Source organism: Hippoglossus hippoglossus, chromosome 14 (genome assembly GCF_009819705.1).
Source record: "Hippoglossus hippoglossus isolate fHipHip1 chromosome 14, fHipHip1.pri, whole genome shotgun sequence".
NCBI lineage: Eukaryota > Metazoa > Chordata > Actinopteri > Pleuronectiformes > Pleuronectidae > Hippoglossus > Hippoglossus hippoglossus.
In genome coordinates this window covers 12,852,248-12,879,968 of record NC_047164.1, presented here as the reverse complement: position 1 = coordinate 12,879,968, position 27,721 = coordinate 12,852,248, and the positions used below count along the sequence as shown (strand labels likewise).

The 27,721-nt window shown below is 42.1% G+C and overlaps 1 protein-coding gene across 1 annotated transcript; it reads left to right on the top strand.

Annotated features, from left to right (window-relative positions):
- The first annotated feature begins 3,248 nt into the window (after positions 1–3,248).
- Positions 3,249–25,902, top strand: LOC117774840 (pecanex-like protein 3). The gene is given in 37 exon segments (XM_034607500.1): positions 3,249–3,400; positions 4,355–4,412; positions 4,414–4,550; positions 4,765–4,870; positions 5,065–5,104; positions 5,296–5,391; positions 5,684–7,405; positions 9,003–9,132; positions 9,510–9,679; positions 9,877–9,934; positions 10,028–10,205; positions 10,357–10,514; positions 12,808–12,961; positions 13,644–13,676; positions 13,765–13,936; positions 14,656–14,766; positions 14,935–15,026; positions 15,119–15,228; positions 15,589–15,694; positions 15,809–15,901; positions 16,019–16,169; positions 16,829–16,973; positions 18,275–18,452; positions 18,601–18,709; positions 18,929–19,058; positions 19,298–19,356; positions 19,455–19,670; positions 20,148–20,401; positions 20,499–20,729; positions 21,131–21,234; positions 21,341–21,488; positions 21,570–21,800; positions 22,175–22,449; positions 22,552–22,721; positions 22,850–23,256; positions 23,794–25,728; positions 25,795–25,902. Coding segments are annotated over 36 exon segments (6,837 nt in total). The 3' UTR covers positions 23,947–25,728; positions 25,795–25,902.
- The last annotated feature ends 1,819 nt before the right edge of the window (positions 25,903–27,721 follow it).

Here is a 27,721-nt window from a genome sequence, read left to right as displayed (position 1 = left end):
ACACTTGGATGACACCACAGGAGCAGTATGGAGGAGTTTTATGTTTTTTTCTGTTGTTTTTACACATTTGAAGAAATGGTCACTAGTTACTTCAATTGTATTGGATTTGGCTGCAACTCTGTTTACCCCTGAAACTCCTGAAGTGTTTTCTGGACTCAAACACTTCAGCCACCCCTCCGTCGTTATAGTGGTGAGTAGATAATGAGGGAATTTTTGGATGAACTTTAAAGCCCAGAGAATTGGGCCAAAATGATCAATGTGGCTCACGGTGATTACATTGTTCAAGGAACAGAAGAGAAGGTGATAACATACAAAAGGAGGGAAAAAAAACCAGTAACTCAACTGTAGAACACAAAAGGGAGACTTTTTTCATCAGCCTTCCTTTGAGTTTTTCTAAGGCCAGTCATTTTCAGTAATAGTTAAACTTCAAGAGGTTGGAACTGTACTGTATTTACTATATAACAGAATTAGTTTTTCTACCTTATTTCTCCTAAAATCACTGGTTGCTGCTGAATGATACCTCACAAAGGCCGGGGTCACATACCTTCATAAAATCTGCTAGTGGTGGACACCTGGCATTATGCATTCATGAGCACTATTTATCTATTTCATTCATCGACTTTACAGACTGGTGTGTTATTTAGGCTCAATCAGGGCTAACTGTGCTTGCACAATGCATTGGTATTATATTGATATATGTTGGACTTTTGTTATATTGTTATTGATTAAAGGTTTGTTGTGATAATCATGATATTGTTTTTAGTTGATAACAGCGGACATTTGGGCTAAAAGCACAGTGTAAATGGAGCCATTTTCAGTCTAATTTGAATGTCGGGGCTTGTCCACACTTGGATGACACCACAGGACCAGTATGGAGGCATTTTGGGGGTTTTTTGTTTTGTTTTTTTTCGTTTGAAGATGTGTTCACCGTTTACTTCAATTGTATTGGATTTGGCTGCAACTCTGTTTACCCCTAAACTCCTAAAGTGTTTTTTGGACTTAAACACTTCACCCCTCCATCGGCATAGTGGTGAGTAGATAATGAGTGAATTTTCATTTTTGGGTGAACTATCCCTTTAAAGAAGACATATCTTCAACAAGAAGGACAAGGAGTCCTGCAGCAGATGGTTCGGTCCCTACAGAGCCCTGGTCTCAACCATAGCGGTCTCAACGTGATGGAGTCAGTCTGAGGTGACATGAGGAGAAAGAAGACTCTGTGACAGCCTCAGGAAATCTGTGGCCACTTCTCCAGGCTGCATGGGACAACCTGCCAGGTGGTATGTGTGTACTGAGGAGAACTAATTTTATTGATTGCACTTTTTGTGAAGTTAATTGATCAATTAAAACCTAAGAAATTCTCCACAGGACTGAATGTGATGATGTTCGGATAAATTTGAAATTAAAAGAGAAAAGTGCCCTCCCCATGACGTCAGCGCATTCGGCCAATCGGCGTCATGGGAATCTCTCTCTCTCGCTCTCTCTCTCTAAATATAAATATGTCTCTCTCTCGCTTTATTGCGCTCCGTGCGTGTGCGCGTGCCAACTAGTTGTTAGCTAGCGCTAGCTGCCCGGTCACAGTGAGCTAGCTCAGGGAAACATGGTCTTCTAGGCACCATTTGTGCCAACACACCGCGGCTGTTCATTATGAGCGAGGAGCCCCGCTTCCGCTGCATGTCCGCCCGCAGCCCCTGATGCCAAAGAGGACGAGGGGCAGTGAGATAACAATGAGAAGTTAGCCAAAGCCAACACGGAGGGACGCTAGTGGTTTTCTGGACAGGCGGCTGCTGCTTTCCTGCGAAGGAAGGAAGGAAGGAAGGCTCTGAGATTTTTTTTTCCGCTAATGACTGGATGCGGAAGGAGGATATGAGACAAGCTGGACAGCTAATGCTAACTGTAAGCGATGCTTCACAGTTCACAGTGAGCACCATTGTCAAATCTAACGAGCTAACCTCAGCTAACGTTAGCCAGTGACAGGCTGAACTAACGCTCACGTAGCGACCCTCGGCGGAGCTAACTTGTTGTCGGCGGGCTGCTGTTAGTCACCCAGCTAACGACAGGGACATTACCTCGGCTCAAGTGCTAATATGTGCGGCCTAGCATTAGCTGGTGACTAGCATCACGCTATCTGAAGGTGTTAAACGTTTGTCAGCCGGTTTGGAGAAGTGTACCGCTGCGGGGGATTGTGTTTTCATATTGACGGGGGTGACTGAAGGTGTTAGTGGTTTAAACGGGGCACATTTCACCGATTAGAGAAGCCCAGACATGTTCGCAAGCTAGGCTAAACTGTGTGTTAGCTTGCTAATGTCAGCCAGAAAACTTAATCTAGCTGGCACAGCACTGGCCTGGACATTAAAGGAGGCTGTTTTAAGCTCTGTCATCCTCCCTGAAATCTGTGGAAATTTAGGAACGATGTTGTGTAGCTTCTATGTTGCGTTGTTTTTGTATAGAAGGTATTCTAGTGACTATAGTGCCTGCCTGTGTAATTTCATATGAATCTCACATTTCCTTTTGAGTGCTCAGTTGGAATATTTTACAGCTCGGTTTATTCAATAATTATTACTCTGAACTAATGTAGAAGTTTTGAAAGATAAATGATCAAGTTCAAGTTTGACTCGCTTGTTATCTTAAGCTAAAGGTTTTCAGGGCAAGTGGAAATTAAGATATATGGTTTCATAATCATGGGATATAAGGAAAACCAAAAAGTGACACAGACTAGAAATCCACTGATAGATGCACAGCTCCATAACTAATATGTGCTTATGGACTGATTTTTAAAGTTTTTCAAATTACTTTGGGATTTCCAGTGTAGTTTTACAAGTGGGTTGTTATCTAGCATTTGATTCCCCTACTGAATGCAATGTTTGAAGTCTAGCTTCATATAAGTAACTTATCCAGGTTTGATCTTCTTGCAGATGAATGTTTTTTCTTACATTCAGTGGGTTACCAATGTGCCAAAAAGTCACTCTCCAGATTACCCAACAGGGATTAGGCTAGAGTGTGGCAACGTTGGCGCACGGAGGGAGAACACACTGGCACTAGAATGTGCAAGGATTCTTGACCTCATCTGAAGTATACATATCCAAGACACAGAACTATTGTCCTTGATGAAACAGTCTTGGTTAACCAGCCATCCCCAATGGAAGTGCCATCGTAGACACAAGACACTGTGGCTTGAATTGCTGCACAGTTTTTTTGAGCTACAGCCTTGAAAGAAGCATTTCAGCTTTTGGTTGAACCTGAAGGCGGAGATGGGTTCCCAGGCTCTTCAGATACTGCGGCAGGGGGTGTGGGCTTCGCTCACTGGAGGCTGGTATGTGGACCCCCATCAGAGCACGTTCTCCACTGCTTCCACCTCGACCTTTGGAATATTTCTTCTGGCCTTCCCCTTCTGTTGTTCATGGTAAGCACATTTACACAGCAGGTTACATTAAATAATAAATGAAGGCACTACTAAATTCAGACACACTGTCATAAACATTTTTCAAATACCAGAAGTGCTTCAATGTACCGGAGATGTCAGCCGCATAAGGGATTTACATGGTGCATCTTGGTACATTCAGTGTTTAGATTTTTTTTCTTTTACCAGCATCATTTGCATGAGCTTTGTTGACATTTATCCACCTATTTAATTTTGAGATCTAAGTGACAGCAGTACCTGGGAGTCCAATAGAGCGAGCGACAAAAATGGTCAGACAGTCGGAGAGCTGTGGAAGAAATCCACAGTTCAACCCAGTTATTAGAACTGACAGTGAAAGTGGATGCATCTAAATGTACATTTCACTGATCCATTGCAACTGTAAAAGTGTGCACATGTAAAACAGCAGCAAGTGAGTTAGATCGTTATCAGAAATAAGAGTTTGGAGGATCTCATACATTCATACCTGACAGCGGGGGTATACAGTTAAACATGTACCTCCTTAGGTCAGTAACAGAGTTTGAAACTGTTTGGGAAAAACTATTTGTTAAAATCTGTCTGAATATTTTTGGTTGCTCTGTGCACTCCATTGTATTTGTGTCATTTAAACCTAGTTTAAAAAGAATATCTAAAATAACTTAAATTGAACTGATAGTCTAATGTTTTGAATGTCTAATTGTGGTAGACATCTCATTCCTACCATCTTTAATAAGTAATTGTTTTATAGCACAGGTGCCTGTAAACTGGCGATTTGCATTCATTACGATAAGTACATAACACTGTTTTGTTCAGTGCTTTTTTTAAATTTACTATTTTCCAGCCGTTATCATTATTCTTTGCACTCATTCCCTGAAATGGATTTCATTGCCACGTTATTATGAATAGTTTCAGTTTCTGTTATTATAATTATTTTTTTTTTTCTTAGGCTCTTCCTCCAAGCTTGATAGTAGCGGGCGTCTACTCTGCTGTGGTGGCAGTTTTCTTCACCGCCATTAAGGGTGGTGAACTACCGGCTCCACGCTATGTTCGACCTTGGGGAGATTATAGAGAAGAAGCAGGCCTCACTCACAGCTGAAGCCCCAAGAACAGAAGAGGGAGATGAAGGTTCAGGTGTCCATGATGGGAATCACCACAGGTAAGAAGGTGTTTTCTGACTAATTTGATGGAATCACACAGTTTTATAGTTTGGTTTTGCCTGATTTAATTATGTTTTGTACTTTTTCTTCAATTTTTTTTATATCTGTCATGATGAAAAATGAGTACTCACTATTTAGCTATTAATGCAGAAATAACAATTTTCTACAATGCGGAATGCTTTTTAATTTTCTGTTTGTGTAACTTTTCTACAGGGATAGTCATGTTGGTGTGGAGATGACTGTGTTTCGGAAGGTCAACTCAACACCCCCGGTGCGCTGTAGCTCCCAGCACTCGCTGTTTGGGTTGAACCAAGTGTCGGTGAGAGTAACTGTATTTTATTGCAGCATGCAGTCCCCTTTTCCCATCTTTATCATTTCCCCAACTCTACATATTTGAAATGGGTTTTTCTCTTTAGATTCAAGTGTTGTAATGGTCTTGTTACAATGGATATTGATGTGAATTAGTTATTTTTATTAACTGACTGCATTTTTTTAATTGTCCTTATTCTTCAGGAGTTCTTGCCCCAGCTGGAGGATACAGGGGGCACTAAGGGTAAGTGTCTGCTGAATTCGATTTTTTTTATTTTTTATGCCATATTGCTTTTCAGAATTGACTTTATTTTAAACAGTGGTTAATAATGTTTAATCTCAAATGCTTCTGCACAATGTCCTTACACAATCAAGTCTGTGTGCCACATCACTATGAGTTGAATATGCATTCTTGCTTTTTAATTTTGACCTCAGATATCAAAGAACTAATGCGGGAGCAAGGAAGCAATAATGTGATTGTTACGTCAGCTCACCGGGATATCCTACGCCAGAGCTCCCAGGACACCATTCGTAAGTCTGCTATTAATCACTGACCAGAAAGAGCATCACGCAAACTGAACGCCTAATTGTGCCTGTTTGTAAATGAGTCACACTATGGAGCCCAGGCAATTAGCATAAAACTACTGTACACATTCTATTGTTGGCATAGCTCTTAAGTCTTTCTGTTGGGATTAAGGTTGGTGCATGGATTAACATGAAAGAATGAAAAAAAGCATTGGGTCTTCAGAAGCACAATTTGAAACCTCTGTGTTACAGTCTAAAAGTTATTTTCAATATCATTTTGGTCTGTTCTACTGTACAGGAGGTCCTTGTATCATCCAGTCCTGCATTGCTGCTGGTCTGGGAGGTGATTTCTCTGGTCTTGTGGGAGTATCTGGAGTGTCTGCTGTATTTGGAGAACCTGGAGACTGCTTGTCTATCCCCCCTTCACCCTCCAGTCAAGAAGATGGGGGTGAGAAAGAACAGTTGCAGGAAGTGGAGGAACAACGGAATCCAGAGGACAATGGGTTGGGGGCTTATTCTCCCCTTGGCCCCTCTGCTGAATCTGAAAGCCTGGGGGATACTCCCCTCAGCCCCCTTATAAAGAGCAGCTTAAGCGAGGAGCTGAGTGAAAACCTCCTGGGTTTGGGCCTTGACCCTGTGGCTTTTGCACCTGGGACTGAGCACCCAGGCAGCCGCAGCGGGGTGGCACTAGCTGCCGGATCCACGGACAGCTGTTTCAGTGCAGGTGGCACCACCACAGACCGTGAAACGTTGAGCACTGTTAGTAGTTACCGCAGTGAAAAAACTGATTCCACTCAGCTGGAAAGCCCTTCGTTCAGCCAGTCACGGCCTGTGGACGGACAGCCGTCTGCCTCAGCAAAAGCAATAGGCTCCTACATCCCTGGGCCTAGGGAAGATCCAGCAGGACAGGATGGCAGTGACACAGACAACCTGTCAGACAGTGTGCTACTGCGTTCACCTTCCAAAGAGTTTTCCCTTAGCCAGGGGCTAGACAGGACACTTGTTGAAGGAGAGGATTTGACCCCTGCACCCTCTGATATTGCACAGCCCCCTCCTCTCCAGAACTCTTCCCCTTCAAGTAGTGGCCAATCAGAGGTTTGCGATTTAGACAGAAATTTCCCAGTTCCTCCTTTACCCCCACCTCGGCAGGCCAATTCAGTGCCCTCAGGGCTGGCCCTGGGTCTAGTGTGCTCTGAGCCTGCTTTGCCCATATCCTCTACCCCCTTCTTACTGTCTGCCCAGCCTGCTCTGCAAGCCCAGCAGGTTGTGCGCCCGAAAGACTTAAAGCTGCTGCGGGCCAGCGGCAGTAGTGTAGGGCACAGGCCGGGCCGAAGGAAAGCTCCACGAAGGCGAGCTGGAGCAGGAAGCAGTAGTTTTGACTGTGGCTCTTACAGGCGTCACCACAATCATAGACAACATAGAGATTACATCCCTGTGCGCAGCCGACTGGGCGCCAAGGCGTACAGTGAAAGTCTGTTTGAAGATTCCAGCGATGAGGATGATGGCAGTGACATGAGCGCTGGTTCTAGTCTGGGCTCCCAGCGTCGATATAGCTCAGACGATGATGACGATGATTCAAGTTCCTCTACCTCCTGCTACTCCCCAGACCTCGCTAACACTGGCATGACATCCCCACTCTCCCCTGCTGCTCAACTGCCCACTCCAAGGGAAGGGGATTTACCTGAAACTGCTGGCCCCTCTCATTCTCGTGCCGCTCAGCGCTCTTCTAGCACGGCTAGTGCTAAAACTCACGCAAGAGTGCTAAGTATGGATGGTGCCGGTGGTGGCCAGAGCAACACGGCAGCTCAGCCCTCTACTCTGATTACAATGCCCTCCACCTCCACCCCTGCACCCCGGACTCTAACCATCTCCAAGTCTGATCTGGAGGCCCGCACTATTCATACCGATGGCTTCCCTGGAACTCTTCACCATCGACTTGATTCTCTTGGTGGCTCTTGGACTGGCAACCAGATGGGATGGAGGGTAGGAGAGCTGCTTGAAGAGGGAGCTGTGGGAGGAGGTGAGTTCTGTAATCATCAGTGGTGCAGAGTTGTGTTTTAGAGATGTCCCCTTCTTAATAAAGAAAAATAGCCAACCTGGAGAGTCTCATATGAAGCCAATAAGTCAAAATTAGGTGGATATTGTTTTCTTAAACTAATTTATTGAACTTTAGAATTTTTAGGTTGATATCAAATATAGTAGGTTGCTTAATATAGAAGCTTTTTTTAATCATACTATGAATAACCAATGAAGGTTGGCCATCATCTCTTTATGAATTGCACAACCTCTGTTTTCTACCCTTCTAGAAATATTTGATAGAAAAAGTGATGGAGAGGCAGAAAACAGGATGAAAAAATAGTAGAATGATATTAAATAAATGGTCAGCTCAGCAGAGAGTTGAACTCGGGACCTGCTCCTCACGGCATATGCGCCCATATGGTTTGTGCTTGAACAATTTGGCTACCCGGTTGCTCCCACATACAACTTTTAAACAGAATATCTTTTCATTTTAACACATGTTAACGTGACACATACTCTCACAGTGTTGGCAAGAAGACTGGCAGATTTTCTCCATTATGAATTTATGCAGTGAAGACGTGAGGAGATGCTAGTAACTTGCTTTTACTCGTCATTAATTTATTTCCTTTGTGGCAGCAGGACTGACCAAACACTTTTAAGGCTGATATGAATGACTCTCTATTGATGGGCTCACAAAGTCTACTTCTATGCTACACAATTTTCAGTACTAAATTAGCCTAGTAATATGATATGGCTACAAACAACCCATAATGCAACACTTTGCAAAATATCATAGTACCACTGGTATGTATTTATTCAGAAATATTTGACAACCCCAACTTTTTTTAAACCAAAGTTTTAGTGAAAAAAATATTGTCTTATTTTTGGGACAATCCATTTTTCCAGTAGAAAACCTTCAGCATGTTTTTCTGTTTAGTCAGTTTAGGCTTTGCATAAAAAAAAATTCAGGCGCTGTCAGATCTTAACATGGTTGAAAAACCCTGCATAATCTTATTGTATGAAATTTGCTTCATGACGCAGACCTTGATCCTCAACCAATTTAGTTGTTTGAAAGAGGGTGATATATCGTCACCATCTTTTCAAGGTTCATCTGAGTCACTAATGCAAAAGTAAACCTCATTTACTGACCTTAGATCAGTGCTGACTTCTATATCTGTGACTCAGCCAAGTCATTTGCAAACCATGAAGTAAATATAAAGCGGATTTCGAGATGAAGATAAAGAGCTGCCTTATTACTTAAAAATATTGCCCATAGCTTGTGATGTGGCTCATGTACTGTAACCTCTAATGAAGCTTATTTGGTTTACACCACAGTTGACCATGAACAGTAATGCATCATTAAGCTTTGTTGTAGTTGTCAACATGGACTGAGGGTTTTTTTATGACTGCAGAAATGCAGCGGGATCAGTTTGGTTGATCGTCCATCAATAAGTAATTCAGGGTATTTGACATGCATACATCTAAATGCATATTTTACAATGGCAAAAGGAAAATCAAACAGGTTAATTTATTTAAATGATGCCTTGTATGGTGAACATTTACACTGTAAACCAATGTAACTAATAACCCTTCTACAGCCATGGTTCCAGAGGACGGGAACAAACACGACTCGGTCAGCAGTGTTAAGAGGACACAGGCCATCCGCAGGAGACACAATGCTGGAAGCAACCCTACACCGCCCCCGTCCACTATGGGATCCCCTCCCAGGTCAGTCCACTAAGCAAACCTGAATAAAGGTTTATAGCTGAATCCTTATCTCAACTGTGCATTTCAATTTCTCTAATCACGCCTGCAGCATTCAAAGCTATTGGCAACTTATGATGAATGCAAGAATCAGAAATCCTGATTTTTAAATTGTTCTTTAGGGGATATATTTCTGGGGATTTGCCACAAAATTAATACTCAGCAATTTAAGGCGAAATGAATGATAACACGTTAATTAATTCGAACTGCCTATTACAAAATATGTAAGCTTTTACACGACTGATTGATTTTAGGCTTTAGACTGCCAAAATTATATTCTAACGGTAAAATTACACAATATTGTTGAACACATTGTGTTTTTTGTTTTTTTCCCCCTGTAGTCTGCAAGACCTCCAGCGGGTTCGTACCTCCTCTCATTCGCGGACTCGCACACTCCCCTCAGCCTTACAGTTTGCCTCCTCGCTCCTACTGCCTCGCAGTGGCATCCACGAGGCCTCCACCTTCGACGACACATCAGAGGGAGCAGTGCACTATTTCTTTGACGAGAGTGGTGAGCCAGTCCATTTAAATGACCAGTTCTGAATTTTGGGAAATAGACTTACTTGATTTTTTTTCTCCATCAAGACATTTTCCTCTTATGTTTTTTAGTTATGTGTTGAATGAATGCAATTCAAATAACACAGATTCATCATTCATGCCATGTTGGTTCCTAAAGTATTTCATTTCAGTCATCTATCTGTTTAACAGGGGTGAAGAGGTCCTACACGTTTGGAACTGGTGGAGGTGGTTATGAAGACCCAGTTCAGTAAGTTATAGTTTGTATTTCTTTTATTTGCTTTTATAAAACCAAGACAAAAATGACTGACAATTAATACCATAAACGTATTTGTCTTTGCAGGGAAAGGGAAAGGGAAAGAGAGAGAGAAAGAGAACGGGAAAGGGAAAGGCAGTCCCAGTCATCAAGCTTCACCTCCACTGAGGTCCAGGAAGGGGCACCGGTCCTGTCCATGCTGCAGCCCAGACCTGTGGTTCTACAGGGCATGCAGGTGCGCAGGGTGCCTCTGGAAATGCCTGAGGTTAGCAGAGTTGGATGTTTGAAATGGTAGATTATCTTAGGCAGAGTGTCACATAAATCAGTCTTGTCTCTATCGCAAAATGAAACTACCCCAGATTGTCAATGTAGTTCCCTCCTCTGAATTCATCACTTATTTCTCACCTCATCTCTAGTTTGATCTGGATCACGAGTCTCTACAGGAGTCCCAGGAAAACACTCTGATGATTGAGGAGAAAGCCAAACCCAAACAGTACTATCGCTTTTGGGTGCTCCCTGGGAAGTGGCTGAGGGTTCGATATGATCGATTGGCTCTCCTGGCCTTATTGGACAGGTAAGACTGACTCTGAGTAGAGGAAGAATGATTCTGTTTGTTTTACCATGTTCTCTAAAACAAAGCAAAGCATTTTCTATTTGCTTTACCCCAATATCAACAACTGATACACTAAGTCCATTTGGTTAAAAAAAATAATCTTATTTGATTCTTTCTTTTGTGTGTCTGTGACACTGAGCATGAAAGATTTGCCTGACAAACTGTAATATTTCAAGTAAATATTTGAAGTTTAACCAAAGCGAATAATTTTTTTTGTGGAGCACAAAGACTGTTCCAGACCCAAACCAGCCACAGAGACATGCACAACCAGTTTTTTGACTTGGTTGAACAGTTGAAACCCCAGTCTGTCTGTGAACAGGCAGCTGCTCATTCATGGTTGAGTGGTTATCTATGATGAGACAATGTTTGGGAGCTCAGAGATAAGGAATAATGACAGATAATGCATCCTAGATCTACATCCCACCTATCTATGTTGGCTCTTCTTTGTTTTTGCTAGAGTAGTTTTTTTATTGATGGCTAAAATTGTACGACAGTTCAACATTTACATTGCAGCCAACAACATTTCTATGTGAAGCTATGGTGGAGAAATGGTGACCTGAGCAGAGAATGAGGTCAAACTTCCTTTGAGTATGTTGGGATTTGAGCTTCTCTGTTCTTTGTTATGGTAGAGTCTGTGTTGATGGTGCCGCTGTAGCATGTTTTGACCTATTTAAGTTTTTTTTGTATTCCATATAAATCCAGACATCACATTTGTCTATTGACAAATGTTGGAATGCATTGAAATGGATATAGAATTCCACTCTCTCTGTCTGTCTTTGGCATAAAAAAAGAAAATGTTCTCAGAAATCATTTTTCTTTCCCCATCATCACTAATGTCCCACTGGAAATGTCTGTATTTATCTAAAGAGACACTTCCGTCTGTCTTTATTTTCATATTTTCTTTTATTTCAATTTGTTCGGGTCATTTCTGGGCTGCAACACAACTGTAGTGAAACCATTTGAATATAACATTCTCTGCTTTGTTGTCAACATCCGCTGACTGTTAGCAGATTTTAATAGTCTGACTACAAATAGCATTAGACATATCCTGCATAGTAAACTCTTAATACCGCTGTCACTGTGCAATGCCATTGCTAACAGTTTAACTGCAAATAAAAGGGGCAGCCCTGCCTATTGCCGAGTGGGAGATTGCTGTTAGTTTGGACAGCCACTAGTGAGTAAGAATAGAGAAGCCTTACGCAAGACACAAATCTCAAACCAAATAGTTTGAGGGTATATAAAAGATAATCCCACTCCATCCGAACAAATGCCCTCTCTGCATCAAGTGATATTAATATTTCTGGTATATCGGGTATGTATCTGTGTCTCTCAGTCCTGAAGGCAAAACTAAATTCTTCTCTGTGGGTGTAATCTAAATATACAGCTTTAACACCACCTCCTAAATAAGAAGATACTTTTTAATATATTTTTATATGAGACGAAAAGCCACTGAGTGACGGTGGTTTTCTCCTCAGTGTGACTTTAGGGATTATATCTACCGGAAGCTGCACACACCACCACAAGCTCATCCAAAAAACAGTCATAACCTTCTTAACCTCATCACTTCCCAGATCTTAAGTTTCACAGGGAAAAAAGGCTAAAAACTTAAACATGATTGTGACAATGGTTAACCTTTTAAATATAACCTCTTCTCGTATAGAATGTATTGTACTACTCTTCAGCCATTTTCAGACATGAAATCTGGAAAATGGTAAGAATATTGGGTCTGGACGTTCTCCAGATTTTGCGTTTTACATATGAAGAATGCAGCAGGAGATTGTGTGGGTCAGATGTGTTCACAACAACAGGAAAGGAGGCAGGACATAATGTGTAAACTCCGCTGTGGAAATGTGTTTTTTGTTTGCAGCACATTGATTCATCACCCTAAAATCTCATTGTCTTTCCAACTTAACATCTTCATCGCCTTGTGTTCTCACATACATCTGCTCTGGATAATTTCAGGATAATATCTGGAGTTCAGTTCATGGCTGAAAACAGCATTATTGGGATGTGGCTTAATGGAGCTACAGTAGAGTATGTTAATGCAGCATGATTGTTTTAGTATTTAAAGAAAACCCTTTATCGCCCTGTGTCTGATGTCCAACAGCATTGTAACTTACTTTAATCATAATCATATTACAGGTCCCAATAGTACATATATTCAAGTTATTACCTTTATCTATTAGCGTGATATTTATATAAATAGATTGAACAGTGAAAATATTGTTGCGTTTTCTGTGAATTCTGTTGCCAGGAACCGTCGTGTGGGTGAGAACGTGTTTGCTGTGGTGCTGGCCAGTCTGGTGGCCTTCCTGGGGTTCATACTGCTGCTTCACGGCTATTTCAGGGACATCTGGGTCTTCCAGTTCTGCCTGGTCATTGCAAGCTGCCAGTACTCCTTACTGAAGGTAGATATCCACTGAATTACATTATTTATATTGATCTTCATGTGTCATAAGCTTGGCAGAGACTGAATGATTGTATTGATTGTAGGACATTTTAGTCACCTCTCTGCCAGCAACGACATGGGTGCTGTAGAAAGAACCCATGACAATGAAAATCATTTTTTATTTCAACCGTATGCATTGTCAAGTAATGTCAGAAAAGAGAAAGCTAGTGCTATTTTGTGCTGTTTGTCTTTAATTGGGAAACAAAATCGACCCACAGATGGTTGTGAAGATGTCTGAAGATGACATGCTCTGTCCATTCTGTCATGAAGTTCTGTTTTATTTGTATCACAGCCTCTGTGAAGACACAAGATGCAAAATACTTGTTGATCTCTCTGGCAAATCAGTCAGGCGTTGACCCCCACCCAACAATCAAACCGTTGTTCTAGTTGGAGAGATCGATTCCCATTAATAATCAATGTGTATATAATTCATAGTGTCTTCCCAGCTTAATAGGCTTAAGTATTTTTCCTCCACTCAGTATTTAAGGCATAGTTTTTTTTCTAATGTTTGCAATGTGCTACACAATGTAAGTATCAAACTATCTTGAGTGTGATTTCCCCGTCCTCAGTTCTGCTTTTTTTTTTATGGAAAAAGTTCATGGAAAATTGAATTGCCTGCCTGCCTTTTATTTTATTTTTAGAGCGTACAACCAGATGCAGCTTCTCCCATGCACGTGAGTACTGTTTTGGATGTTAAACATTTCTCAAAGCTCAAACCCCAAACAAGTTATTATTGTGACTGTGGTTCGTTGTGTATTACAGGGCCATAACTGGATCATCGTGTACAGTCGGCCGGTTTACTTCTGCCTATGCTGTGTGATGATCTGGGTCTTTGACCTATCTGGGCGCTCTGGAAGTCTTCAACCCTTCTCCCTCTACGGCATCACCTTCTTCTCTGGACACTTCCTGCTCTGTGTCAGGGACATGCTCATTGGTTAGTTCTTACACATGACTAGTTGCATCAGCATTGCACCAGATGTCCAGGACACCACTCACACTAAGACTGAACTACTCAATTATGTCTATATTTCTGTATGAGCCCTTTTCAAAGCAGACATACTGACGTGTTATTATAGGAAAAGCACAGTTGTTACTGATAACATAAACGATGGCTCATCAGGAAACTGATGCAGCTAAATGGAATTAAGTCATCATTCATTTTCTTATGTGAATGTATGTGCCACACTCAAACTGCCCCAAAACATGGTGAAGCAGCTTTGTGTAATTATACAACAAAGATTTGGAACAATCTCCCACTACGTATTAGAGATGCATCCTCTGGTAACACTTGGATCCTTAATTAATTCAACCATATATTTTCTTTTATTATAAACTTAACCTTGCTTTAACCCTTTTTCATACATTTTATTATTTTGACATCTGTGTTAATATGGTTATTCTGTTTTATGTAAAGAGTTTATTATCACTATTTACACCTGTGCTTTTCCTACTGTGACATGACACGAAACGTCGTTTGAGTTGTACTTTAGTAAGGGAACACCCATAAATAGATTTACATGCATGGGATGGATTAGTGATTTTAAACTTGTTGGAGAGTTTTAGTCGACAGAAATCTGCAAAGTTTTACAAATTTTTGTCTCCATCAGATTAACATTTAAAGAATTATAAATATTTCCTTCTTTTTCCCTACAGTCTTTGCCTTGTGTTTTCCGGTCATTTTCCTCTTTGGGTTGCTACCTCAGGTCAATACTTTTGTGATGTGTCTGCTGGAGCAGATAGACATGCACATTTTTGGTGGAACTGGTAAGAACATTTCTACATGGACAGGATGATGATGATGATGATGATGTAATTCCTTGTCGGGAAATAGGGGGAAGTGTAAATCATCTGAACGCTGTGCGTTTAGAAACTGCATGTTATTACTCGTGTTTAGGTTCTTCCTAATTTTTCTCTACATGTCTCTTTCGTCAGCCACTACCAGCCCCCTCTCATCTCTCTTCAGCCTCATACGCAGCATGTTGGTGGCTGCTCTGCTGTATGGATTTTGCCTCGGTGCTATCAATGTAAGTGGAACTAAGGCACTGCATGAGCGTGTCTCTGTTTCAGGGTAGGAATTCATAGAAAAGTCCTTAATATTTGTTTGTTTTTTGATCAGGCACCGTGGGGGGACGCCCATGTGCCAGTACTGTTCTCTGTGTTTTGTGGCCTACTCCTGGCCTTATCCTACCACCTCAGCCGCCAAAGCAGTGATCCCACCATCGTGTGGTCAGTATATTGTTCCATATTATTCTCTTTTATTGATGTCAACACATGTTTTTGTTTTATATATTGTTCCTCTTACTTTTGAAGTAGTGTCTTAAGGTCTGATTACTCAGACAGCATTTCAGCTAAGGTGACGAAACAACAGTTTTAATCAATACTGCATAGGCTGTGTAACGTATTGCCTTTATTTGTGCTTTAAGCATTAAACTGACCTGGAGTGTTTTAAGTCTGATTGATGCTCCTTCTCTGCTGCTGACTTTCTGCTTTCACTACACTGACGTTGTAGACTTTGATGTTGGACCTGAGTTTTTGCTGTAGCTCTCATGGTTATTTTCTTTTTTTCCCCCTTACGTCTTAAATCAGGTCACTGGTCCGATCTAAATTATTCCCTGAGCTGGAGAACCGAACACCAGAAGACCCCCCTGTGGAGATCAAGGACCCTCTCCCTGAGAAGCTGCGTAACTCTGTGGTAAATATCACCCTCTATCTCGCAGCCTGCACAGACCGAAAGTTTTACTTTTGATGTTGTAGCATCTTTAATTTTAAAATCATACCCTTGTGCTTGCTCACTTTCTCTTTGTAGAAAGAGATTCTTCATTCTGACCTCGTCATGTGTCCCCTCATGGCTGTGATTACCTTTGCCATCAGTGCCAGCACAGTTTTCATCGCTTTACAAGTTAGTTGGAGCAGAGTTTATGATCCTATTCTTCCAACACATTTCTCACAGGATTTCAGTGACAAATGGCATAAGACCTATTATGTTAATTATCCTCTCTTTGCTCTTGATCAACAGCCTGCTCTTAGCTTTGTCTTGTACATCCTGGCTGGAGTTATAGGCTTCATTACACACTATCTCCTGCCGCAGCTCCGCAAACAGCTGCCGTGGTTCTGCCTGGCTCACCCCGTGCTCCGCTCCAGAGAGTACAGTCAGTTTGAGGTCCGAGGTGAGTGTCTGATTGCTGTTTTATCTTCTCACGCAAACACGCATGTGGAAGTGAGAAGAAAAGCTATTATATGAACACGTGGAACATTGTAAGTATCCCCGCTGGAAAAAGCTGCATGGAGTAAATGAAAAACACTAAGATCTTGCATTGAAGTGCTCTAGAGAAAAAACACAAATCTCGGTCACCTCTTGGGAAGCGTTACAGAGGCAACAGCATCAAGTGGTGTCGTTTTTTTTTTTTTTAACAAGCATGCATATTCTGAGTATTACTTGTACAATAAGAATCAATAAATAAAGTGGAAGAGCTACAACATAACTTTTTATTCATGTAATTTAAAGTTTATTTTAGAAGAGTAAAATAACTTCACTGTGCGTACATGATAGTGCAGCCTGTTCCCTCTTGTACATCTTCCTCCCAGGCATCATATATCATCCTGAACATATCCATTTTCAGTACTTGATAACAGCTATGCAAGTCAGGAATAGAATAGCAATATAATACCATACCACTCATTATTTAAACATCTTCCAAATCTTTTGTTTGAATAAGTTTCTGCCACATTAATTTCACATGTGGTAAAAGCTGTAGAGGGAACATTTGACTTTAGAATCTGGATGTCCTTAAGAAGTATGATACATGTTCTTTCTGCTTTCCCCCAGATGCTGCTCAGCTAATGTGGTTTGAGAAGCTTTATGCTTGGCTGCAGTGTGTGGAGAAGTATTTCATCTACCCGGCAGTGGTGCTCAACTCCCTGACGACTGAAGCTCGAACTGTGGGTCAGAACCACAAGGAGCTGGACATCTAGTAAGCCTTTCCTCATTCTGTCTCCAAACTATCTCACAGCCATATTTTACACTCCCATCTCTGCTCCCTGGGGATATGTTCTGTTTAGCTTTGTGTCTTGGAACCGTAGAACATAAAATTAATGGACATGCTGAACCACACCCCAGGTGCACAAGATGCAGAAAGTATATTCTCCCAGTTGTTTCCCTTTGTTCTCCTCTTAAACCAGGCAGTCTGTAGAGTAGTCTAGGTAAAGGAGAATACATTTTCATTTAAGATCTCACGTTTCTAATTTCTCCGTAGGTTAAGCTTTTAGTGACATGTGAACCATTTCAAAGTCCCTGGTTTTCTGCTTTAATTGGTCATAAAATGTCATCTGATCTTTGTCAGAGTCAAAAGTAATAGACAAACACAAATGTGCTCAAGCTGATAAAAGAAAAAAGAGAGTATATAATCTTTAGTCCCTTTTTATTGAACACAACCACTAAAGAGTCACATTGCTGATTGAAAAATTAAGTGAATTCTTGGATATAATTTCTGATTGAACTCACTTTGGCAATGATAACCTCCAGCAAATATGCACACCAGAACTCTCAGGAAGAATATTAGACATTTCATGTTGGTACGTGGTGCTGTTTTCATGCCATATGTGGTTCTGTCTGTTCTTCAACAATTCAACCTTAATTTCATCAGTCCACTCAACATTTCCTCTGCAGTGCTGTGAAGTGTCAGTGCTATTCAGCAAACTTCAAGCATGCAGTGATGTTTTTTTTCCTAGATGATTGAGTGTAGATAACTCTTGAACAGAGACATTAACCAGCTCCAGTGAAGCCTCAGATGTTACTCTGGGCTTCTCATCTCTGACTATTCTGCATTTTAGTCATCTTTGTGTGACTCCCACTTCAAGTGAGTGTTGAATCATTTTAGTTTGTCTTACTGCTACCATTTGAAATCTTTTCCAGCTTTACGAAAGTGAACAAATTCTCGTTGGTAATTTTTCTGAGATCCATTTCCTGTGAGGCGTGATTCATATCAGGAGATGCTTCATGTGAAAACACCTCCAATCTAGTTTCATTTACTCGTGGTCTGGGTTCAGATATGTTATCCAACCTACAATGTGAATGTTTGAATGACAATATGCATAAAAACAATACTGTGTTTTGTCGTTACCTAAAACAAATGGTGTTTGTTCATAAATGTAACTTGGACCAAGATCTTACCATATTTTAAGAGAAATCTAAACATATTGTAGAACACTTACTGTAAGTCATTGTGTGACGCTGATTATCTGTCTCTTTCTTTGTCTTTCTCATCACCTCCAGCAGCCGAGCTCTCTTCATCTCAGTAGCAGGCATGAAGCTGCTGCGTTCGTCCTTCTGTGCACCGTCGCAGCAGTACGTCACGCTGTGCTTCACCACGCTCTTCTTCCAATTTGACTATCCACACTTCTCAGAGACCTTCCTGATCGACTATTACTTCATGTCCATTCTCTTCAGCAAGGTTAGAACGCACACTATATCAGCCTAAATAAGATTAATCTGTGTTCTACCTTTGGAAGCAGTTCCACAGTGGACGTGTGTGTGTCAGTCTCTGTGTATGAACACAGCTGGTTTTCCTGTGTGATTTTGATTTATCCTTTGATCCTCAGATGTGGGACCTGCTGTACAAACTTCGCTTTGTGTTAACTTACATCGCCCCCTGGCAGATCACGTGGGGGTCGGCGTTCCACGCCTTCGCCCAACCCTTTGCTGTGCCCCGTATCCTTCAGGTTCTTTAATGTGGGGACAGTAATAATACACAAGTTCCCATTTCCCATAATTTTGCAGCAAAATGGTGAAAATTATAACCTATTTTTTTTTGCAGGGTTATTGTACTACATGACTTTATTAGGCATGTTTCTCATTTAGTTCTTCTGGTATTTACAGTATTTCCACCTTGTCTGGTTGATGAAATGTCCTTAACTCGTGTTACTTTAGACTCTGCTGTGCTCTTCGTCCAGGCCATTTTCTCTGCTGTATTTTCCACCCCTCTCAATCCCGTCCTAGGCAGCGCTGTATTTGTCACCTCGTACACCAGACCTGTAAAATTCTGGGAGCGCGACTACAAGTATGTTTTTGATTACATTATTTGTGTAACTGTCACCCGACAGCTCGTGCAATCCAGTATTTCCTTTTGAGTTCTAACAAATTTTTTAATGACTTTTCGACCGTTATAGAGTAAAACATTGTATTATTGGGGGAACGAGTAAAGTATGTGTCATCCCTGGCATTAAGCAACTTTTCTGTTTTAGGATTCTTTTAAATGTTTGTCTCTTTCTTAAAACATCTGTTGTGTCGTGTTTGCAGCACCAAGCGGGTCGATCACTCGAATACCAGACTTGCCACTCAATTAGACCGCAACCCAGGTAACGCTATAATGTTCTCTCACAATCTAATCATCTCAATTTGACCCATATTTACTCTTGTTCTGTAGCTATGGTGATGGTCTTTTCTTTTCCTGAAGGTGCGGACGACAACAATCTGAATTCGATTTTCTACGAGCACCTGACGCGCTCGCTGCAGCACAGTCTGTGCGGAGATCTGCTTCTCGGTCGCTGGGGTAACTACAGCACGGGCGACTGCTTCATCCTCGCATCGGACTACCTCAACGCCCTGGTGCACATCATCGAGATCGGCAATGGCCTGGTCACCTTCCAGCTGAGGGGTCTCGAGTTCAGAGGTCAGCAGCAAGGGATGATGGGGCAGAACATTTTACAGAGTAGTATTTATTTTTAGAGATCAGGCTATTAAAGCTCATTCAGTCATGTAAAGACTGGCAGCTGACGAGGTCAAGCTACTGTGAACCTTGAAAAATATGATTGAATCTAACCAACAACCTTTATATGTAAATAGCTCTCATCTGTTCCCATAATCATTTTTTTATTTTTAATTAATTTAGTTGTTTTTTTTGCCAGTTATATTATCTTTTTATTCTGTGTTTATGGCTGCAGGTTTATTTGTGTTCAGGGCTAAGAAAAACAGATGTGTGTCACACTCTGCAGAGGTTGCCACCTTATTTGATTATTTGGTTATTATTTATGCACACACAGAAGGTGTTTATACATTATTTACATTATTTTGTCAGTGATCCACACTTTACAACCACATAAAGGAAAGTGCTTATGCAGCTGAGCTCATGTGCATCACATGTGTCCAGGTACCTACTGTCAGCAGAGGGAGGTAGAGGCCATCACCGAGGGAGTGGAGGAGGACGAGGGATGCTGCTGCTGTGAACCAGGTCACCTGCCTCACATGTTGTCATTCAACGCTGCCTTCGGACAGCGCTGGCTGGCGTGGGAAGTGGCCGCCACCAAGTACGTACTAGAGGGCTACAGCATCAGCGACAACAACGCAGCCTCCATGTTGCAAGTGTTCGACCTTCGAAAGATCCTGATCACATATTATGTCAAAGTGAGTAACTGATCACAGAAGTTCCCCTTTTGTTTAGCTGCTGAAGACTTTTTTTGCCTTCTGAAATAATCTGGATCATGTTTGTTTCTTCGTACAGAGCATCATCTACTACGTGAGTCGGTCTTCTAAGCTGGAAGAGTGGCTGACTAACGAGACTGTTCAGGAGGCTCTGCAGCCTTGTCTCAGTCCGAACTATGTGGACAGTGACCCCACCTTCAACCTGAACATCGATGAGGACTATGACCACAGGGCCTCAGGCATTACCCTCTCCTCATTCTGCATGATTTACCTGGACTGGATTCAGTATTGCAACAGCAGGCGTCAAACGGTTAGACCCTCTTCAAATTCGAATCCTACTTTGTAGTGGTTGTTTTTATCTTTTCTTCCTCTGCTAGCTGCCCACTTTCTAAACTTTGCCTGAGTTGTAACCAAATGTTAAACAACATGCAGCATGGCTCTGCAAGAATCAAGACATTATTTTGAACCTTTTGAGACTGAGGACAGAAAAGTGGAATTGTGAAAAATTAAGATGGGGTTCTGCATTTACCTACAACTGGTTATACTAAATGAAGCAGAAGCTGATACGTTTTCTTTCTAATACTAACAGCTTGTACCGTCCATTTTCATACTTATCCTTAGGGGCTTTTGTCTTCATTATATTTTAAATAAAACACAGAAAATACATTTAACGTATTATTTTTTGTAATTCTTAAATTCTCTATGTTGTAGTCGGTTACTTGTGAAAGAGATTCTCCACTCGTCAACCTCTGTTTTGGCCTGTGTATCCTGGGAAGAAGAGCTCTGGGCACAGCCTCCCACAGTATGTCTGCAAGGTAAGACCACCAGGCAACAAACTCTCATTGTGGCTAACAGCACCTGTCATTACCCAAATATGTGCCAGCAGGATACAAGGGTTATATTTGTTTATCTCTGTGACAGCTTGGAGCCGTTTCTCTATGGCCTCCACGCACTCTTCAAGGGAGATTTTCGCATCACGTCCCCTCGAGATGAATGGGTGTTTGCAGATATGGACCTGCTGAATCGAGTCGTGGCACCTGGAGTGCGCATGTCCCTCAAGCTGCATCAGGTAGAATTTCTAACACACCATAATGATTCTTCTTTTTGTCACTGAATTGAAACTGACCCTGTGATCTGCATTTCCCCCCAGGACCACTTTACATCTCCGGATGAGTATGAGGATCCGATGGTTCTGTATGACGCCATCACTGCCAACGAGGAGAAGATGTTGATATCACACGAGGGTGACCCCGTGTGGCGCAGCGCCATTCTAGCAAACATGCCTTCACTGCTGGCACTGCGCCACATCATGGATGACGGCAGCGACGAGTACAAGATCATCATGCTTAACAAGAGGTTCCTCAGCTTCAGAGTCATCAAGGTATCAGTTCTTTCTGTTTATTACTCCGTTTCCTGTTATCTTGGGTTTGTCTGAATTACATCATGTTTACTGTGGATGGGTTAGTAAGTTTTGCACACAAAATCATCATGAATCGGTCGAGTAGTTCATCTCCGCTGGTAACATAGCAGCAGAGGCTACAATGTAATCTTATCAGGAAACTGCGACAGTCCACAAAATGTCCAGTGCTTTTTTTCCCTCTAATAAAAGGCTCAAATTGTTATTCTTGCTCTTTGCTAATAGTGTGGAAACATCACACTTGTCCCGCTCGACAGTTTATGCATTTATGATATCTTTATCCAGCTTGTCCATCTTTGCACTCCACTCCTGACCCCTCATTGTGTCACCCCTCACAGGTCAACAGAGAGTGTGTGCGTGGGCTGTGGGCAGGGCAACAGCAAGAGCTGGTTTTCCTGCGCAATCGTAACCCAGAGCGTGGCAGCATTCAAAACGCCAAGCAGGCGCTGAGGAATATGATTAACTCCTCATGCGACCAGCCCATTGGTTACCCCATCTATGTGTCCCCCCTCACCACCTCATACGCTGGGGGCCACAGCCAGCTCCGTTCTGTGTGGGGAGGACCCATCAGCCCACACAACATTTACACGTGGCTCATCAGCAGCTGGGACAGGTACAGGATCTTGATTCATCTGTGTACAACACACGAACGTTTCAGTGACAGTGGTGTATCGGTGAACATCTAAACTCTACTGTATATAATGTGTCTCTGCAGGTTACAGAAAGGTTGTGGTGCAGGATGCAACAGTGGAGGAAACATCGAAGACTCTGACTGTGGAGGCGGCTCCACCTCCATCTCCACCAACCCAGCCATTCACACCACGCAGAGTACACCTGCCTCCAGCCTTCCTCAGCCACACATCACCACTATCCAGCCCTCCATGGGTAAGACCTCAAAGCAACCATTGCTTTCCACATGCTGTAGTTCTGTCTCCTCAAAAGCTGCACATTTTTGATTTAGAGCTTGTATGAGGTACTCGTGTGTAAATAAAGTGGCTTTTCTTGCATTTCAGGCACAGACAACCCTGTAGGTCCAACACAGAACTGGCCTCACCACCCCCAGCCTCTACCATTAGCTCTGCTCAGCCAATCAGAGGGCAGGATGGAGGCGGGCCTGCTCACATCCCTACAGCGTACATCCTCCATCCAGGGGCTCTTGGGCCAGCAGCTGTCCAGCTCCCAGCTCTCGTTCAGCAGCACCATGATTCCGACTCCTCTGCAAGGCTCAGAGCGCTTCTGCCCGGCGAGCCTCTTGGAGAACTCGGGGCACAGAGCGGGCCAGCGGGCTGGCCTCGGTCAGGGCAGCGGACTACACTATGAGAGCCACTTTGGCAAGTGGAGTTTTTCAGGCAGAAAGGGCTTTAATGGACCAGCTGCACTGGAGGGAGAAGGAGGAACAGTACAGACCATACGCACACAGGTGAGAAGACTGACAGTGTGTTTACCGTTGACTCATGTCCACCCCAGAGAATAATGTGGTCAAGTAAATTTTAAAAGATGAAATATAATGAAAGAGCTGGCTCAATCACTCCCTGGTGGCTGGTGGCCTCCATGTCTGTGAATGGGACATGTTAAATGATATTTTTTCAAAGATATTTATCACACACGTTTTTGTTAAAGTGCTCGTTATTGGTTCATTTTGGTTTTAATTGGCTTTTTTGAATGGGGTGAAATGTTATGAAACTGAGTCATGATTGGTCAAGTGCATGTATAGGTGGGACTTCTGTCCCGTGGCTCAATCCCATGATCTCTATTGCACAGACTCTGGCTCAAAGCACGCTATAGACAGAAGATTGCAGTGTTCATAGCTAGGATATTTTGGCTTCATTTCTGAAGGGGGAGGAAGTGGAGATGTGTTCTTTATCTTTATTTACACTCTGTGGTTAGTGATGTTTTTTTAAATGGCAGTGTTGATTTTCTGTGATGAATATTTTTGTATCTGTCTGGTCTTTCACAGCCTACTCCTCCTGCTCCCCTACAAGAGCTCAGTTCAATACAAGATCCTCTGGGCGCCACTCAGACAATGGACTCCACCCTGCAGAGTGCCGGCGACCCCCCCACCCCCCGGGAGGAATCCACAGAGCTGCCTTTACTTGAGCATCTGCGATGAGTCTGCGCTGGGAGACCCTGAGTGACATTTTTTGCAGTGAAAGCACACAGCGGTTGAACCCGGTCCGGCGCCGCCCAGACTGGACTCATTCCAGCCTTCTGCACTCATTCCATCAACTCCTTGTTTAAGTGACTCAAATCCTGTAATGTAATGGCCCTCTACAGTACTGGATTGGTCTGGTTCTATACACATCACCCCTATCCTCCGCAGCCAAAGGAGTCAAACGTTTAATAGAGTGCTGAGCTGACGCATGTCAGATCATGAAATGATTTCAGCCAAAGTCAGCTTTCATCAAGACTCCGATGAGTTCCGATGATGAACTCACTTTTAACTTTTGTTTTTCCAGACAAAGGCACTCCGCGTCTCTATGGACAACCTTTGGGTTGGTAGTGACAGGCCAGAAAGACCAGTGCAATTTAAAAGGGATTTTTTTTTGCTTGAGGATTGTTTATTTTTTATACTGGACAACAGAGGATCAACTCTGACTTTCTCTCACTTGACAATTGAACCAGCAGGGTTATTTTATTCTTCTTTTTTTGCATAACCAATCAAATCAAAAAAAGGACCAGTATGTCGCTGTGTGTGCAGGTGAAGAAATAATAATATTTATTAATACATATTGAACAGTTTCAACAGGCTCCACTTATTCTCCACTTGTGCACATTATACATACAACATTCAACAAGAAAAGGAAGGGGAAAAAAAGCATTCCCACCCAAATGTTATCTCTGGCCTGTTTCCTACAGGGGTGCCTGACATCATCAACACTCAGAAGTTCTGTTGCCGAGCAAGTTTCAGGTGGGATAAAAAAATAAAACTCCCTTCCATCCCAGCCAGCACGTGTTACTTTCACCTCAGTTTACAATGTGCGAGTCCTGAATCTGATGAGCGACACAAAGATGTGGGACAATGTCGGACAGAGCTGGCGCCGCTGGATCAGGAAGGAGTGGAGGGTGATTGTGTTGATCACAAACCTACAAACTGGGAGTGTTAGAAACATAAAGCCTTTTTTTGTTTTGGTGAGTGGAATGTCCTTTTTATTGTTTTTACTTGAAGAATCACAAGTTCCTCTGTGTTTAAGGGGCACTGAGTTTGTTTTCTTGATAAAAAAACTCCTCTCCGATCAGATCCAGTCAGCTTATGACTTTCTCAACAGCAGGGATCCAGGCCGCTCTGTGTGGGGAGCTCTGTTTTCTTTGCCTGCAGTACGGCCCCTCCCATTACTATACTACTGCTTCTGCATCTCCTGCTACTACTAATATACCCACTACTACTGCTCCTCCCACAGTTAAATCCAGCGTTTTAGTTGGACGTAGACAAAAGCTGAATAAATACTGAAAAGCAAAGGTGGAATATTTATTTGTTTAATATTGTCTTACAGATATCTTTAACGGGGTTTGTCTATATGGTGTGCTGATTATATCGAGTTGGAACTCTGCCTTCTGTCGACTGTACCCCCACCCCTCCCCTCCCTCAATTTGTTTGATGTCATCACATTTGTATCATCTCACCGATAGCTGAGACTTTATTTTTATTTTTACACATGTAGTAGAACTGGAAGTTTCCCTGAGAAGTCACCTTAGGTTGGTTTCGTTCCCACTCGTGCACTCTGTGTTCCACCACTGTGAAAAGCAAAGGAAAACACTGAGGGTTGAATTCCAGCATGCAACAAAAAGAAGATGCTGCCAGTTCAATCCATTTGACCCTAAACGTTTCCCCAGCTCCTGAGGCTTTGTGCCCAGTTGTCTGCAGCAAGATTCAGAAACGACCTGATGCCACAGCGTTAAGCTGCGTATCAGAAATCGACCCGTTTTCTCACCAACACTCTGAGGCAGCGTTCCTCAGTAGGAAACCTGAAAGCAGGCCAGCGTTCTCAGGGTCTGTAACGGGAAAGAGATCAACTTTTTCTGCGGGAAGACTTTTTGTCCAAAGGGAGAAAACTGAAAGGGCGGATTTTAAAAAGTGTGACACATACATTGAATACTGGGTCATGCTAATGTTAACAAAAGATGCCACTTTTATTACAGTGTTTTATTCTCTCTGGGTTAAAGTGCGTTCTACACACTGCATGCTGTTCAGTCACTCTGTCCTTCTTTCCACCTTCTCTGCTTAGATCTGAACAAGGGACACAAACCGTACAAAGCTTCTTTCTTTTCACCCCCGTTTTAAAAAGATATTAACGCAGACCTGACATTTCTGTCAGTCTCTGCTGCGAAGACACTAAAACGGGTGAAAGGTGCGTCGCCATCCCTCTTGAAACAAAACCGATAGTAACTTCCTCGACTCAGGAAAAACAGACTTTGTTATCAGTGCTGTTTTCTGTTTTTCTCTTCTCCTCATTCATCTTGTATCCAAGGGAGTTAAGGTTGTTTTTAATATTATGATTTTTACTTTGCTGGCAGCGAGGAAAGCACAAGTTAACGGACAGACCTGGGTGTTAATAAAAAGGGATTTCTTATCTCTGAAATTCTGTACAGCATGTTTCGTATATAAATATATATTTAAAATATAAATCTATTTTATTATTATTGGATTTTGGGTTCTTTTACATTGAAGACACTATGTTGAGGTTCAGGGGAGGGACTCCTGTGTTTACCCATCAGAGGGCAGAGCTGAGCAGTGGAGAGAGAAACTTCACATTCAAATGTGCAGTTTGGGAAGAATCAATTAAAACTTCTTTTGCACAAAAAGTATCATACACCATCCCACATTGTTATTTTAGCTATATTTTTTGGAGGGGGGTCTTTTATTTAAGAACTTTAAGTCAATGTTAAATGTTCTGTACAGTATTTCTTTTTTTTATGTGATTTATTTTTTTTCATTTATTTTTTCTCCTATTTAAATTAAAGGTTTTTGTGTCTGTTTGCAAATCAGCTGCTCCGAGTGATTTTCTTTTCATTTTGACTTTGTCCTGGTGGTTTCTGTGAGGGATCTTTGGTTCTGAATTTGTACTTGATTTAATGATGCATTGATTTATACTCGAGTCCAGTGATACAGTCGTAGCAGTTTGCTGTTGATCAGTAAAACAAAAAAGCTGCTTAAAAGCCCGAAAGTGTAAATGAACTTGTCGTCTAAGAAGTAAATTAACCACCTTCATTCATTTTGGTTTTTTGGTAGTTTTTTCCTTAATGGAGTCGAGGGTTAAAGACCTTGCACCTTGTTAAGCCCCATTAGGGTACATTTTCATATTGGCGATACAAATAAACTTTGATTGATCTCTACATTTTTAAGACTTATTTAAATATGTTGCCACATAAGTCCTCAAGTACTTATAAGTGTATTTTAAGTAAGTACTTTTAACTCATTCTTAAGCTGTGTGACCCCATATGTAATGGTTTGTTCCACTCTATCTCATTTTCATCTGCAGCAGCCAGACAAAACCACTGTCCACTACCTAGAAAATGGCCAATCACAGACAAATTAGCAGGTAGCGGTTAAAAAGCCAAATATTTTCCTCAGGAGTTGATGGAAACAAAAAGCAGACGATACAAAGGCCAAACAGTCGCCTTCAATTCAGTCAAGCTGCACCAAATCTTTCAGACGCTTGATATCGATCCATTAATTCGCAGAAATCAACAAATGTTAAAAAAAGTGATCAAATATTTCTGGATCAGCACCAAAAATGTAATGGTTTCTTGCCTGACCCATACCACATCCTTCCACCATCCATGCGTGGTAAACCGTCCAGTAGTAATTGAGTTGCTTACAGAAAAACAAACCAAACACGGGGTGAAATCCCAGCCTCCTTCAGGGATTTAACAAACGTGCCATAACT